Consider the following 17,105-nt stretch of genomic DNA (forward strand, 5'->3'; position numbering starts at 1 on the left):
ATGATGTTTGTATTTGTTGCATTGGGGTTAAATCACTAGTACCAAAAAGTATTTTTGAAATGGAAAATTATTGTTTGTGTAGGACACAGATGTACTTATTACTAATGTAGCCTAATTGATGAGTAATGCCCCTCTTTGCTGAACAGGAGGTTCACTCGCAGCTGTGTACCCAGAAGGCTGTTCTGCAGCGGATCTCGGAAGGCTTGAAGATGACGTACTCTGACAGAAACACGCTGGTTCCCGAGGAGATTGAGGGAATATTACAGGAAGTCTCACACTCATTACAGCAAGTGGAGCAGCAGGTTTGATGCATTATTTCTATCTTTATATGTGATCAACATTAGTCTGGACTTAAAGTTGGTAATATTTTGTGTTTTTATGATGTTTCTGATAAGTGTTTGCAAAAACCAGCAAGAGCACCAGAATATAAAACGCACTTGTTCGTCTTTGAAGTCAAACAAACAAACAAAATGTGCTTATCACACACCCTGTAAACATCAAATTCACTGCTGTTTCATCTCATCTTTAATGAATTAAAGGAGAAGATCTCATTCAAGAACAGACAGGTCTTTGCATCAGAGACGAATAATAAACACACACACACACACACACACACACACACATTTACAGGTTCTAAAGGTGTTGCATCATTCATATAGTATACGCACGCACACAGACACACACATGTTTGCTCAGCTAGCTAAATGGGGACATACCGTAGACTTCTATTGATTTATATAAAGCTAACTATATTTACTATAAACTAACCTTAACCCACACCCTAAATCTTACCCTTACAGAAAACCTTTTGCATTATTACAATTTTTAAAAATCATTATTTTAAGGAATAGTTCACCCAAAAATGAAAATTCTCTCATCATATACTAACCCTAATGCCATCCCAGATGTGTATGACGTTCTTTTTTCAGCAGAACACAAATTAAGACTTTTGGAAGAATATTTCAGCTCTGCAGGTCCATAAAATGCAAGTGAATGGGTGCCAGATTTTTTAAGCTCCAAAAAGCACATATAGCCAATAACCATCATAAAAGTAATCCATACGACTCTATAATACATATATATATATAGAGAGAGAGAGAGAGAGAGAGAGAGAGAGAGAGAGATCAATATTTAAAGCTTTTTTTATAAAAAATACATTTCAGCCAGCTGAGATTTGGCAAGTTGACGAGGGTGGAGTTCAATCTGCCTCTTGCGTGACGTAAGTGCGTAAGCCTCCTCTGCATAGATATTCACTCGTAGATACCTTATTAGCAGCTGTTCCTATGGACCGCAGTACTTTATACACTCAAAAGCATTTTATGCAGTGGTCTGAGCAAGGAGCTCGGTCTGAGGCATCTTCTCCATTCACTTGCATTCAAACCAATTCAATCATCTTTCCTTGTTGACCGTTCCAATATGGCGCCGCAATTGTCATATCCAAATCAGCCGAATGAGACATCTATGTATGCTCTTCTGTTGTTAACAACACTTCTGCGCTTCTGTATTTTTTCGTATTTCACGCGTCAGTTCTCAAGTAAACTTACCGATGTGGTTACGTCGCGTGAGAGTCTGCGTGACCTCGACCCTAGAGAATTTTTAGTAAAAAAAGTTTTAAATATTGATCTATTTATTGCACACATATAGCGTTTCGCTTCAGAAGACATTAATTAATCCACTGGAGTCGTATGGATTACTTTTATAATGGCTATACAGTATGTGCTTTTTGGAGCTTCAAAAATTTGGCACAGATTTATTTGTATTTTATGGACCTACAGAGCTGAGATTTTCTTCCAGAAATCTTTTTGTTCTGCTGAAGAAAGAAAGTCATACACATCTGGGATGGCATGAGGGTGAGTAAATCATGAGATCATTTTAAATTATTGGGTGAACTATTCCTTTATTTTATGTATGGATCATTTTCCCAAATGAGAACATATCAAAGTGGCCCCAAATGGAGGTTTTGTCCTATTTAGCTCACTTCAGGGTACAGATTTATCCCCAAATTATAGCTAAGGAAGTTGCTGCTACTACTAGAATTTTGCTCTGTGTGTGTGTTGTGTGTGTTATGCTCCATTATTTAACTTATTCTACATTATTTGTATGAAGGTGAAAATATTAATTCTGTTGTTGAAAGTTTATTGACATTTGTCTGTTTTTATGTCTATGCTCACAGGTAGAGACAGCCGTGGAGAAGAGCGGTCCTCTTAACAGGCTGACTGCCAAGATCTCAGAGATTAAAGCAGGTCTGGGTTCAGTTCAGAGCTGGTTAGAGCAGAAGAGCCTGAACTTCACTGAAGCTGAGAGCACACAGAAGGTCAGGCATCAAGTGTTTCAACCAATTAATACCCAGATTTCTTTCCAGAGATGTCTTGCATGTAATTATTTGCACAGGCTTTCATTTGCCCATACTGTGTAATTTGTATGTGTATTTATTTGTGTATTTTAAGATGAATTTAAAATGGCAACTTTACTAACTGGTGTGCACTTATCTCTTTAAATGCATACCTCTACATTTATCGAAAATCTCCAATAGAAATGCATGCAAATATTGAGAAAATAAGGGGTTTTGCCCACTGGCCACTTAAGTTGCAGAGTGCATTTCTTAGTAAACATCCAAATATGGTTGCATGCATTAAACACCACCACATGACACTTTATAGGAAGCGGTCAAAAAGCTCTTTCTAAATTTGTTCAATTGTTCAGTTGTTTTTAAAACATTTGTAGTCACCCCAAAAATAATCACAGATGGAAAAAGAGTGGTAGAGACTAAATGGATTTAATAAAAAGCTATGAAAGATTTAATATAATTTTTATCTGTGTTGTCCATCTGCAGCATGTGTGGGATGAGCTGGACAGTTTACACACTCGCCTGACGGCGGTGGAGGTAGAGCTACAGGACGTGAGTGAGGTGTATCCGGACGAGACCCGTCTGATCTTGGAAAACCTTACAAACACTCAGCAGACACACACACGCCTTAACAAACAGGCCGAACAGAGGACTGCCTTCCTCAGCAAGGTCACCTGCTCAGTCTCCCATGATGCTCTGCTCTAACCCACAAAGAAAAGCTTTCTGAATGATTTCCACTTCGACTGTTTTTCAAATAAAACTCTGTCTCCATGTAGGTCCGTGACTGGCTGCAGGAACATAAGGAGATGGTGAAGGGGTCACAGAGCTGGATTTTAGAAGCTCAGTCTTGGCTTACCACACCCTGTACATACACCACTGCCAGATGCCTGGACAGCCATGTGAATGCACTGCAGGTATTTCTTTCACAAACAAACACATACACACACACACACACACACACACACACACAAGCATCATTTAGCTCAGTCGTCTCAACTGGTGGGTCGCAGGTCTATTCTGATTGGATTTTATGCATTTAGGAAAGCAAAAAGAAAATCAAATAAAAATAGACTTATCAGCTTTTAAAAAGGAGGATAATACGCTTCACATATTTTGCAAGATGAAAGAAAATACACTAATTAAATACAGGGAAAATACATTAAGTGCAGGTTAGGAATTTGGTATTGTGTTGGTTTGCCACTTAATGTCCAACATAAAATCTAGGTGCTGAAGCACTGTGGGTGTGTGTTTTAGATGGTGCTGGATGATTCCGCTCAGATGAGACGGACTCTTCAGGGTTTCGGCAGTGTGCTAACAGAGATGGGAAGTGTGTTTGATGTCAGTCCATTGGAGGAGCAGCTCTCAAACGCTGATCGACGTGTGGCAGACATGCAACACAGCCTACTGGGACCTCTTTCTCAGCTCGAGCATGCAGCTGCAGTGAGTACATTCTATTCTGTTCTATTCTATTCTATATGCATCTGCAGAAGGGGACTAAACAACAGCTGTTTGTTGTGTGTATGGTGTGAATGTTTTAAGGAAGTGGATGCCATTGAGTCAGAGATGAAGGTCATGGAGAAAGATGTGGCCAAAATCAAGTCTACCCTGACCAGCACAGATGACATCAGTAAGGACAAACTCAAGGTAAATCTGTGTGTGTTGGCATTAGAATCAAATCATGTGTATTCAAGTATTTTACTTTAATATATGGGTGTTTCTTTAACTGCGGGCATTTTATGTCCCATGGGGTTGATTTTTATTCAAACTAACAGATTTCATCTTTAAATCTTTCACATTAAAACTGACAATTGACCGGGCTTTCATTATTTATTTTTGTTACCTTTTAAATGCCAGTAAAGATATTTTTGTTTTAGCCTTGTCCTAGACCCAGACTTTAAATATTAAAGCTACACTATGTAATTTTTGACCCTCTAGCATTTGAAGCATAAAACTGCACGTTACTTGTGGAGGAACATTGTTTTGGAAATTCTGTGAGTTGGGCTTCACCTCCGCTCATCTGTGCGGATGAATCTGATGGTTTTAGGAGTAACTATGGTTACAGGTGATCATCTTATCAGAGTGAATGTCACTAATGACAACAAAACTCGCCCCCTTCCCTCAAAAAATTACATAAATAACGAAAGGAAGAGAAAGACGGATATGCGAAAATATGTCTTATGAGCAGGTTAGTAGCATATCTTCCGCTGTTGTTTTGACTTATTGAAAACAGTTGTTTTAAAATAAATAGTGCTACAAAAGATAGGCAACAATGACATTAGACAACGATTGCTAGTCATATCAGATAAAAATGGTGGAAACTATTATAACCTAGCTAGCATTCAAATAGACCAAGGTAGTAACTGGTTTAGAGATTGGCTTTGTTACCAGCATAAAAGTACAAATGTTTCCATTGTCCTACCTTTCTCGAATATGAAATTGAAAGCACTGCAGTATCATAATCCTTAATAAAAATGCCCCATTAGAGTGGCTAACACTATCTAATGAACTACCGCACTAAGAGAGCTACCTGGCTCACTATCGGCCCAGTAAAATATCTTGCCTGTCCAGCAAGAAAAACTCCATCTCTGGGTCGTTTTTTTTTATTTATTTATTTTATTAACACTTTTTATTGATTCCAACCAATGAAACAGAAAAACAAAATATATATGTACAGAATCAACTTTTAACCTCCATTATTCCCTTTCCCCCTCCCAATCCCCAATCCCCAACCCCACCCTGACCCCCAACAAACATATGCAGTGTGTATATATATATATATATATATATATATATATATATATATATATACCTTCCATAAAGGTCAAATAGCTGCCCCATTTCCTATTAAATACATTTCCTTTTGACATTTCTTCAAATGCCGCCACCCTGCCCATCTCCGTGCACCTCTCCCGAAATGAAGGTGCTTCAGCTGACCTCCATCCCCTATGAATGATCTGTCTGCTGATCATAACACTGGCTAGGACCCAATTTCTTATGTATTTATCCCCTATATTAATGACCGCCCCATCACCTAAAATACAGAGTCTGGGGCAAAATGAAATTTGAGTGCCCAAAATTCTTGGATCTTAACACACCACCAAAAAACATGGGTTGTGTCCCCATCTTCTGATTGGCATCACCAGCAGGTGGGTCTTTAAGACCAAGCCTATACAATCTTGAGGGTTTTACATAGATTTTACTATCTATGTAAAATCTTAAATTGCATAAGGCGCACCCTTGCATCTCTAGATGCAGACTTGAAATGTTTTAGAATCCTAGCCCACACTCCCTCCTCCAATACCAAGTTTAAATCCTTCTCCCATAATCTCTTAAGAGAAGTTGAAGCTATGTCCCCCAGACTCTGAATTAGTAGGGAGTAATACACTGATGCCTCATGACCTTTTCCAAAGGCAGTAATCACCACTCCCAGAGTATCTGCCACTTTAGGGGGGTGTATGCTACTCCCAAAAATAGTACAGAGCAAGTGGCACAGTTGTAAATACTTAAAGAATTGAGACCTGGGAATCCCAAAATGTTGAACCATATTTTCAAAGGATCTCAACACTCCACTCTCATATAGGTCACCAAGCGTATTAATCTCCCTCTCAGTCCACTCAGTCCAGCAGAAAGGGGACTTATTAATACATAATTTTGGGTTCAGCCATATGCTCGAGGCAACATTTAAATTAATGTCCAAATCAAACACTCTGGACACCTTTGTCCATACCACATGCAAATGCGAGATAACGGGGTGTAACTTAACTTCTCCGGTTAGTTTGATATAAAGGCTTTGCAAATGGCAAGATAGGGACAAGTACTTCCTGTTCGGTACAAACCAGGGAGGGCTCTCTCAGGTGGAAGTGACCAATGAGCCAAATGTCTGAGACCGAATGCATAATAATAAAACAAAATCTTTGGTAGGCCCAGAGTAGCCCACCTTTGTCAATCGGCCTATGCTATCAAATTGCTTGAAATAAGAGAGGGGGACATCTATAGGGAGAGATTGTAGCAGGTAGTTGAATTTTGGAATACAATTCTTTGGGTTGGTTTTAAATCCTTTAAGATCTTGGAGTTGTCGCCACCTCTGAAAAGCCAATACGATGTTGTTTCGTGTTTTATTACAAGCTCTGTTGCTTTCCTTTTTTGCTTACAGACTCTTCTCGGTTCGAGGTTTCTTTATTTTGAAAACTGGTAATTACCCAGAGGGTTGACTATTTGAATGAACCATGCTCAATGTGGCTCATTTGTTGTGGCTACAAGCTTTCAGCTTCAAACTACGACCACACATATCACCGCACATATACACAAGCTGTAGTAGCTGGATCTTCTTTTCTTTACGGACATGACGTAAACACGCGTGGACGAATGACGGAAGTATGCAATTTCCCGCCAAATCCGTCCCGAAAGCTCTAAAATGTAAATATTGATTATAGGCTTACCGAAGTGAATCAGGGTAAGGCAAAAACATGGTATGGAAGACGGATTGTTGTTGTACATGCTCATTAATGAAATTTCTAACAAGTTTCTAAAAAAACTCCTACATAGTGTAGTTTTAAACAATGAAAATCCATAAAACAATACAAATTATTACATGTTTGAAACTAATCTTGCTGTGTAATAATCTTAACAGAGTGAAATAAACAAGCAATTTCAATGTTTGTGTAAAAATGATTTCTATAACATATGTTGAGGTGTCATTTCCACCACACCTAACAATTTTACCCCTAATAAAGTTTTTTCAAAAGTTAGTGTACTTGTTAACCAAGTTGACATAAGTGCCAGTAAAGATGTATTTCCATCACTGTCATTTCCACCACAAAATTCTAAATAACACAATACAGAATTTGAGATATGATGGAAATGAAACTATTGTGGGTACTTTCTGAAAAAAATTACTAAAAGGACCTAAATCTCCTTTTATGCATGTACATACACTGTTGTACAGAGCCCCTTAGAGGACATGGTGGGAATTGTTTTTCTGAAATAGTTTTGCATCCTCTCACAATAAGTTGTGCATACCCTCGCAATAAATTTAACATGGTTTTACTATAGCAACCATATTTTAACTTGTATATCATAGTAAAACCATAGTAATAATACAGGAAAATGAAAACTATGGTAATAATTTTATGGTTATTATGGTTTTGGTATTTGTAGTAAAACTATAGTAACCACAATTATTACCATGGATTATCTGTAGTAAAACCATGTTTTTTGCCAAAAACAAAAACAAAACATGGTTAGCCTATAAAAGTAATTACTACAATATTACTATAGAAAAAAAAATTCTGCAAAAAAACTATTGGTTACATAAAACCATAATTAAACTATGTATTTGTAAAGTAAAACCATAATAACCACAACATTTTTATTTTTATTATCATAGTTTTTGTTTTACTGTATTATCACTATAGTTTCACTACAAATATCATGGTTAAAATAATATTACTGTAGTAAAACCATGGTAAATGTATTGTGAGGGACTGCAAAACTATTGTGAGGGCACGCAAAACTTATTGCGAGGCAACGCAAACTATTGTGAGGGCACGCAAAACGTATTGTGAGGGAACACAAAACTTATTGCGAGGGAATGCAAAAGACAAATTCCCACCCTGTCCTCTAAGGGGCTCCGTACTGTTGGACATTGTTAGTAGACAAATAGAAAAGTGTTTTAACAAGACTTTACCTTTTATAAGTGCACAGTTCTAAAAGTGCCCGAAGTTCAAGAAACACCCCAAAATAAATAAATATTTTAAGCATTTATCCCAGGTAAGTGGATGACTAAAATCATGTAGTTGCGTTTAAACATGGCAAAAATATGGCAACCTAATTCCTGTGTGTTTTTATTTTGTTTGTGTTTGTTTGCAGGCCACGGAGGACAGGATTGACCTGATGAAAAGGACTGTAGCTGAGATCCAGAACTGTAAAGATGGTCTTTGTCTCCCTGACAAAGCTGAAAACACACTCCTAGTGTTCAAAAGAGCTGAACTGCTACAGAAACAATTGCTGGAACTAGAGCAGGTAGACACTCTCAAAGTTTCAGATAAACACAAGACAACGTACATGCACAGTGTCACAGTATTGTGTCTGTCTTCTCTCAGCTGGCTCTAGAATACTTGATTGAGGTGCAAGATACATCTACCCTGCCTCTCAGTACCACACCCATCACTGCACCGCCCCCCAGTGCCACGCCCCTCTTCGTTCCGCCCACTATAACTGAAGAAGAGGCACAGGTGAGACAAAACCTTCTTATAGAATCTAATGATCCAGATGCAATTATTACAGATTGATTAGTGTGTGTGTGTGTGTGTGTGTGTGTGTGTGTGTGTGTGTGTGTGTAGGAGAGCGGTCAGATTCAGATTGTGCACGTCGAGGACGATGTGTTGAAGAAATCAGGAGCAATGCTGATGACAATAGGGCAGTCCACACCTGAGCAGAGACTCACCTGGATCACTGAGAGGAGCAGTCACACCCCCACAGAACAACAGGTACACACGCACACTGATAGAAAAAGTGGCTTGTTCCATAATGATTAAGCAATAAGATATGATTATTTGAGAGTGTTATATTGTGAATACGGTATATATTGCGAATCTGAAAAGCTTATGAAGCTAATAGGACCTGCGGTAATTCATTTGCACGGGTTTGTTTGTGCCAGCTGATCAGCATGTGTGTGTGTTTATCTCTGACATAATGAAGCAGCAGGAGTCTGATGAAGAGGAGGAGATCTTTGAGGATGTGGGAGATGGGGAGGATGATGATGATGAAGACAATGAAGAATATGAAGATCAAATAGAAAATGAGGATGAGGAAGCAAAAGGAAGTTTATCCACTTCCACCAGTGTGATCATGGAGGTAATGGAGAGGGATCTGAGACTTCAATCCTCCTTATTTTTACTCTCGCTCTCATTTTCATCTCTCTCGTTTTCTTCACACATTCTTTTCCCATCACATAGTTCATAAGATGATGATTTAGAGTTTCTTCAGCAGTTGACTTAACTCTGGTTGCTGGAACACTTATGCTATTCTCTTCTTCACTCTTTATCACAAGCATCCTCTTCCTCATCAAGTCCTTAGCTTGTGTCTTTCCCTTCCAGATCCTGCTTTACCACTTATGTCTTTAGCCTTTTAGTTTTTCTTAAAGGTGAAGTATGTAATTTCTGTGCCACTAGCAGCAGCAAATGGAACTGCAAAAATAATGAAAAACAGGTTTTCTCCACGTTTTCCATTGGTCAGACCATCAGTCCCATAATAAACAGAGTAATGTTGTGATAGTGCCACAGTGTGTGCTTTTTTCAGATGAATTAATCTAGCAATGGTTTATTTTATCTATGCATATTAAGCTGGGATAGGAGAAAGTATTTTTACTTTGAAAATTACGCACTTCACCTTTAAATTATTTCACTAGTAAGATTGGGGTTTTATTTTTCTGATGCCAGAACTGTCCAGTTTCTGCTTCTTGGTTGCATGATATTGTGCATGTTATTCCTCGTCCCTTAGGGGGCAGTATAACTTTCATTTGCAATGTAGTTATTCATTTTTCATATCCTTCCTGTTCTTGAGAATTGCAAGTGCTGTGATTTCTATTTGCAAATGTGGCACTTGATGAATAATTGTATACGTTAAGTTTAACAACAGTCCTTTGGATGACATTAATAAACCTGTTTTTTATTGTTAAGGAAACTGATTCAGCTGCTCCAGTTGGTTCTACAGAATGTAAAGAAGAGAGTCTTGACCAAACAAAAGCAACAGACTCAAAGGTAACTCAACCTTTCATTAAAGTTTTTAATTTGATCACACCAATCAACAATCAACACAGAAAATCTCAAAACATATCAGAAGAGTACATTTGTTTGTGTGTGTGTGTATGCATGCACATGTGTGTGTGTGTGTGTGTGTGTGTGTGTGTGTGTGTGTGTGTCAGTCCTTTATATGCAAAACAAATTATTTTTCTTTTTACAGTGTTTGCAAGACAGCACTGGATTAAAATTCTTCTAACATCTTTTTCTTCTAAACCACTTAACGTACAAATGTAGTTTCAGTTTTAGCTGTGCTATTGTTTTTTTTTTTATATATAGAGTGCATCCGGAAAGTATTCACAGCGCTTCACTTTTTCCACATTTTGTTATGTTACAGCCTTATTCCAAAATGGATTAAATTCATTATTTTCCTCAAAATTCTACAAACAATACCCCATAATGACAACGTGAAAGAAGTTTGTTTGAAATCTTTGCAAATTTATTTAAAATAAAAAACAAAAACAAAATCACATGTAAATAAGTATTCACAGCCTTTGCTCAATACTTTGTTGAAGCACCTTTGGCACCAATTACAGCCTCAAGTTTTTTTGTGTATGATGCTACAAGCTTGGCACACCTATTTTTGGGCAGTTTCTCCCATTCTTCTTTGCAGAACCTCTCAAGCTCCATCAGGTTGGATGGGGAGCGTCGGTGCACAGCCATTTTCAGATCTCTCCAGAGATGTTCAGTCGAGTTCAAGTCTGGGCTCTTTCAACTCAAGGACATTCAAAGAGTTGTCCTGTAGCTACTCCTTTGTTATCTTGGCTGTGTGCTTAGGGTCGTTGTCCTGTTGGAAGATGATCCTTCGCCCCAGTCTGAGGTCCAGAGCGCTCTGGAGCAGGTTTTCATCAAGGATGTCCATTGCTGCATTCATCTTTCCCTCAATCCTGACTAGTCTCCCAGTTCCTGCTGCTGAAAAACATCCCCACAGCATGATGCTGCCACCACCATGCTTCACTGAAGGGATGGTATTGGCCAGGTGATGAGCGGTGCCTGGTTTCCTCCAGACATGACACTTGCCATTCAGGCCAAAGAGTTCAATCTTTGTTTCATCAAACCAGAGAATTTTGTTTCTCATGGTCTGAGAGTCCTCCAGGCGGGCTGTCATGTGGCTGTCATGTGCCTTTTACTGAGGAGTGGCTTCCGTCTGGCCACTCTACCATACAGGCCTGATTGGTGGAGTGCTGCAGAGATGGTTGCTCTTCTGGAAGGTTCTCCTCTCTCCACAGAGAAATGCTGGAGCTCTGTCAGAGTGACCATCTGGTTCTTGGTCGCCCTTCTCCCCCGATCGCTCAGTTTGGCTGGGCAGCCAGCTCTAGGAAGAGTCCTGGTGGTTCCAAACTTCTTCCATTTACGGATGATGGAGGCCACTGTGCTCATTGGGACATTCAATGCTGCAGAAATTTTTCTGTACCCTTCCCCAGATCTGTGTCGGAGGTCTACAGACAATTCCTTGGACTTCATGGCTTGGTTTGTCCTCTGACATGCACTGTTAACTGTGGGACCTTATATAGACAGGTGTGTGCCTTTCCAAATCATGTCCAATCAACTGAATTTACCACAGGTGGACTCCAATAAAGTTGTAGAAACATCTCAAGGATGATCAGTGGAAACAGGATGCACCTGAGCTCAATTTTGAGTGTCATGGCAAAGGCTGTGAATACTTATGTACATGTGATTTTTTTCATTTTTTATTTTTAATAAATTTGCAAAGATTTCAAACAAACTTCTTTCACGTTGTCATTATGGGGTATTGTTTGTAGAATTTTGAGGAAAATAATGAATTTAATCCATTTTGGAATAAGGCTGTAACATAACACAATGTGGAAAAAGTGAAGCGCTGTGAATACTTTCTGGATGCACTGTATATATATGAACTTCATAATGCTGATTAAGATTGGTCTTTCTCTTTTTTTATCTGCAGTTGGAAGTAGACACATCTGTTGCCTCAGAAACAGGTTTGTCAGAAGCTTTATCTGAAGCAGATGCCACAGTGGAAAGCCAGTCTCTCCCTGCAGAAATGGTAACCAATACCTCCTCTGTTTCTGAGATCTCCACGTCCTCTCCCAGAGGCCTGCAGAGGTGTCTGGTCTCCTAGTTGTAGTTCTTTCTATGCAGATCCTCCGTGTCTTAACTTCCACCTCTGCAGCACCTAGATGTAGACATTTCTAGAGCTAGAACTCTCTTCTCAGTGCATTTACATGGCTGATGTGTTCTGGAGTGCTGTAAAAAAATTAAAAATCACTTTAGAACTAAACAAGGGAGAGTATAAGCAAAATAGTTTTATATAAATAAAAAAATACAAAATGATTAAATGAATTAAAGGGGACATCCTGGGAGTTTTATGATGTCCTCGAATTCTGCCAGGACATTCTACAAAATGAAAGGTAAAACGTTCTAAAAAAAAAAAAAAAAAAAAAATAGTATTTGGAACTTTCCATAATATCATAATGTTTACATGTAACACTGTGTCTACACTGCTAACGACAAAACTAGATCACTCCCATTATAATCAACTACATATCGCCTACACTTCAAGTGCCTAATACGGTGTTTGCTTCCAGTGTAGACACATGCAAGGATGGATTAAGAACTGAGAGGCCCATGGGCCGGTACACCATGGAGGCCCCCCATGACGTGACTATGTTCACCTTTATGTGCTACAGGACACTTGACAGATTTGGTTGGATTTTTCAAATTGATGGAAGAAAGGTTTGGAGCAATGTATTACACGGCCAATTATATGTACTTTTTAATTATGAACCGATCCAAAATCATGTGTTATTAATAGGGATGTGCACAGTATTCAAATACCAAAATCAATATTCGGTTATTCTGCACGTGTTTAGAGGTCTTCAACCTGATCTGAGTCCGACAGTACCCGACAAACCTACAGGTTTTGGGCCAGGTTCGGGTCAGTTTTTCAGGTAGGCTATAGGGAGAGTTACGGGCTGTTCACAGGTGCGTCGAGACAATGTAAACACGCACTGGACAGAGGTCTTTGATTGTTGTGCCACAACACACTTTTTTCAGCATACTAAGGACCGTCGCATTTTTTTAGACACTGTTAAGTTTAAAGGATCTTTAATATTTATAAACGCATCTCGAAACACCTGTGTTCTGTTTCACCATTTGTTGCGCTGCATCAAGCTTTTTTAGCGTTGGTGTCACAAATCGATATTCTGATGAAGTTCAGGTTTCAAAGAGGACTTAATGTGACAGTTGCACATGATTCCAGATTGTTTTTCACCTGGCAAAGATTCAGCACTTGATAATACATGGTAGGCCAATGTTTTTTTCCCCCTTTTTGCTCTGGTGTGCAGACAGTAATTATACAAGTTTTGCTAAATCATTTAAAATCAAAGCATCCCAAAGAGGTTTAGAAACCGTAGCGTTCGCTGCCTCATGGAAAGTGTACGTGCCCGGGCAGAATTACGCATTTCCCATTTATTAAGTATAGGCCTACTATGTTGCAGGCAGTGACAGAGATTATTTTTGTTCGACTTTAATGTGATTTTATCATTTGAAGATCTATGTATTGTGCTGTTTAGCCTCATAGCTCACTGTGCACTTTATTCCCTGCTAATCTGAGATTGTGTTTGAGGCATCCAAGGCAATAACGTTCTTTATTCCCAAATTCCGACTTCCGACAAATAACAGGATAACCATTTGTGAACTCTCGTGGTTAACCAAATATTACAAAAGTTTACCGTGCACATATTTAGGGTATTAAGGCATTTTTTGCTTTATCATTAAACATTAAATGCATGCAGGACATAAACATTTTAAAGTCCTCCATTCTGTTGCACGAATTCTGTCGCTTATATGAATTTAAAGATATATATATATATATATATATATATATATATATATTATTTCAGTGGTTTGCAAGCGTTTTGTAAATCAGACACATTTCTCTGTAGTCCTCCAAATAAACGTGCAGCACCTGTGAGATGCAGATTCCTTGAACGCGCACTCGAGTGTCTGTGCTCGCGCTGCTGACGTCCAGCACGCATTCGGCTGAACAAATGGTATTACACATAAGGCTGACAATTATGTGGATTTATAATATAATTAAGACATCTCAAAATAAATTTTTCGGGCCCTTTGGGTTTAGAGGCCCCTGGACAATGGCCCAATCAGCCCGGAGGTTAATCCGTCCCTGGACATGTGTTAGAGAGCCACAGACAATGCATCCAGTAAATTAAATGCTTGGGTGCAAAAAGCTCCAAAGCACATTTATTATGCAGTAATTATTAAGTATTTTTTTAGGAATAGAAAGTGCCTTATTACTTTAATACATTTATCTTTTTAAGCAAGGAAAATCTATGTGTAATTTGTCATGGTTTTCATTGCATGGTAACTTGTTCATGATTCTTGTATTTTAACGACTAAATACAATAGTACAGTACTACAGTACAATACCAAAAAAGAGCCTAAACTCTTCTATATGGCATGTTTTTACCTTTTGTATTCCAGTGTGTGTTTTTTGCATTATTTTTGAAACATAGGACAGCTACTGTGAAAGGATTTTTTTTTAACAAATTTTATTTCGTGGTGTGAATGTAAACATTACAAAGCTTCTGTACCAGCTCACCTCTGCACAGTAATGTCTAAGTGCATGTGTATTACAATTTATTTATTGTTTTTGATGAAACCTTGTTTACAAGACACATTTTCTGAGATGAAGGTTTTTCCCACACAAGAATATTATTAGAATAGAAGTAAATTGTTTACTTACTGTATGTTATTTATGTTAAGCATCTTTTCTTTCTGTGCCATGTAAACGCACTGAGCTCTTTTACATACCTGTGCATGTTCTCTCCCTGTTGCTCCTTTAATGTCTGATAAAAGAACAAATAATAAATTCCACACCAAAAAAAAAAAAATTCACACTCGCTCGTCTCTCTCTCTCTGTCTGTGTCAGGAGCAGGGTGCATGGAGGGGGGAACAGACGCCACACACCAGTGACACTCACACACTTACACACACCACAAACAACATCACAGATGAAATAAACAAACATTCTAAGTCACAAACCCCACCCATAGAAGCAGAAGACACATTGGCCTGTCCTAAAGTCATGACCCTTGACGAAGGGGAGGGCAGGACCTTAGCAAAACCTGTGGGGGTCTCCGAAATATCATCCACACCTAGTCAACACATTAATTTTGGGGGCTCAGAGACCATCTTAAATTTACCTCAGGGCATAGGCTCCACAAAACCCAGAGACAAAACACCAGAGTCTCATACACACACTCCAACACCCACCACATACGCACACATCCCATCAAATGCAGAGGATCAGGGGTTAGGCAGCAGAAGCACACAATCTTGTGATGTACACATATGTATTCAGGACTTAAACACCAATACACAATCACAAACCACAGTCACACCTCACCTGGAGAAGACAGAGCCTATGGCCACAGACAGATCCTTGGTAAGCACAGATACACTAGTGTTGATTATAGCCCACTGACTCAACAAACTTACACATGATTTTGGGAATCCAATAATTTCTTTCCTCATTTATTGTATGATATATGTAGAATAAACTGGAACACTGAATGCAATCTGAGATCTGGACATGTGTGTGAGATTGGAATCAATAACAGGAATTTTACCTTTGGTGATTCCTTGAAATAATCCTTTATTAATCATTAATATTTGATTATTAATAATTAACACCTTCACATGTATGCAATTATTACAATTAGGCCTACTAAGGTAAAGGACTGTCGCTAACATAATGTGTGCACACAAAGTGAGGAATCCATTTATTTAGAGAAAAAGAAATGAAAACAAAAGGGGTCATATTGTAAATTTGTATTTCTTTTTTCTGCTGAGGCTCATTTAAAACATGTAGTGTCAAAAACATTAAAAATGTTGTTTCTCAAGACCACATTCCATCCTCGCTCTCTGACACTTACAATTAAACTATCTGTTTTTATTTTTATTTTATTTTTTATGTATTTTTGCTACTGTGGGCCGTTCACACCAAACACATTTTTGCATCCGTCCGTGCTATTTTTCAGTTTACTTTGCCACATCTCGATTTTTTTTTTCAGCGTCTCGTGTTTTTAGTTAGCATGTCAGGTTAAAAATAAAAGACTTACAGAAAAAATGCATCTTGAGACACCTGTGCTCTGCTCTGTTCTAGGGATGTCTCGATACCATTTTTATGGAGTACTGGTACACATACTTCCTTTTTGGTACTCGTCAATACAGATACCTGGTTTTTGTTTTATTTTCATGTAATAACATTGTCAAAATGGACAAAAATCTAAAGTTTCACTGGAAAAAAAAAAAACATAAAAAATAACCTATATGTGATGTCTGTCTATCAATATGGATTATTTTGCAAATGTAAGGAGCAAGTTCTTTTTCTTGAACAGAAGTATCTCTGCATGTTAACGTGTAGGGCCCTAAACAAAACGTTATTTATTTATTTATTTATTTATTTATTTATATTTTTTTTATTTTTTTTACAAATTCCATGTTTTCAGTTTTATATTTTCTGAGTTCAATATTCAACAGTTTAATAAAATTTTATCATCAAAATGTGTCTAAATAAATTAATTTATTTAAACTTCAATCAAATGAAAATAGAACAATTGATTTTCAACACATTTAAGTATTTTTTATCATATGACCTAGTTTTATACAGATCCTCACAGCACAATTCAAAATACAATATTGGAGTAACAGTATTTTTGTCAAATAAAGTGCTAAACATCACAGATTTGAGATATTGCTTAAATATAATACAATTGTTATTATTTTTTTATTATTGTTATTAGAAGTAGTAGTAGTAGTATTACAGTGAATATTACATAATAATACAGTAGTGATATTTCTATTGTATTTTAGTGACATCCATACTCGTGTCTAGCTTCTTCTAGCGCAAGGACATGTTCGGTGTGAATGCCCCCTAAGATGTTTATGTAAACGCCTTT

At 37.9% G+C, this 17,105-nt stretch overlaps 1 protein-coding gene across 1 annotated transcript in view; it reads left to right on the forward strand.

The window, feature by feature from the left end:
* The window catches only part of LOC127411675 (nesprin-2-like), a 166,842-nt gene that overhangs the window by 81,906 nt on the left and 67,831 nt on the right, over window positions 1–17,105 (forward strand). The window contains exons 65-77 of the mRNA XM_051647390.1: window positions 147–302; window positions 2,174–2,314; window positions 2,834–3,016; window positions 3,124–3,261; window positions 3,602–3,787; window positions 3,887–3,991; window positions 8,216–8,368; window positions 8,449–8,580; window positions 8,689–8,835; window positions 9,050–9,202; window positions 10,027–10,107; window positions 12,071–12,169; window positions 15,074–15,589. Of these exons, the coding sequence (XP_051503350.1) occupies window positions 147–302; window positions 2,174–2,314; window positions 2,834–3,016; window positions 3,124–3,261; window positions 3,602–3,787; window positions 3,887–3,991; window positions 8,216–8,368; window positions 8,449–8,580; window positions 8,689–8,835; window positions 9,050–9,202; window positions 10,027–10,107; window positions 12,071–12,169; window positions 15,074–15,589 (2,190 nt within the window). The remainder of the gene's footprint in view (window positions 1–146; window positions 303–2,173; window positions 2,315–2,833; window positions 3,017–3,123; window positions 3,262–3,601; window positions 3,788–3,886; window positions 3,992–8,215; window positions 8,369–8,448; window positions 8,581–8,688; window positions 8,836–9,049; window positions 9,203–10,026; window positions 10,108–12,070; window positions 12,170–15,073; window positions 15,590–17,105) is intronic.

This window comes from Myxocyprinus asiaticus, chromosome 21 (genome assembly GCF_019703515.2).
Source record: "Myxocyprinus asiaticus isolate MX2 ecotype Aquarium Trade chromosome 21, UBuf_Myxa_2, whole genome shotgun sequence".
Lineage (NCBI taxonomy): Eukaryota > Metazoa > Chordata > Actinopteri > Cypriniformes > Catostomidae > Myxocyprinus > Myxocyprinus asiaticus.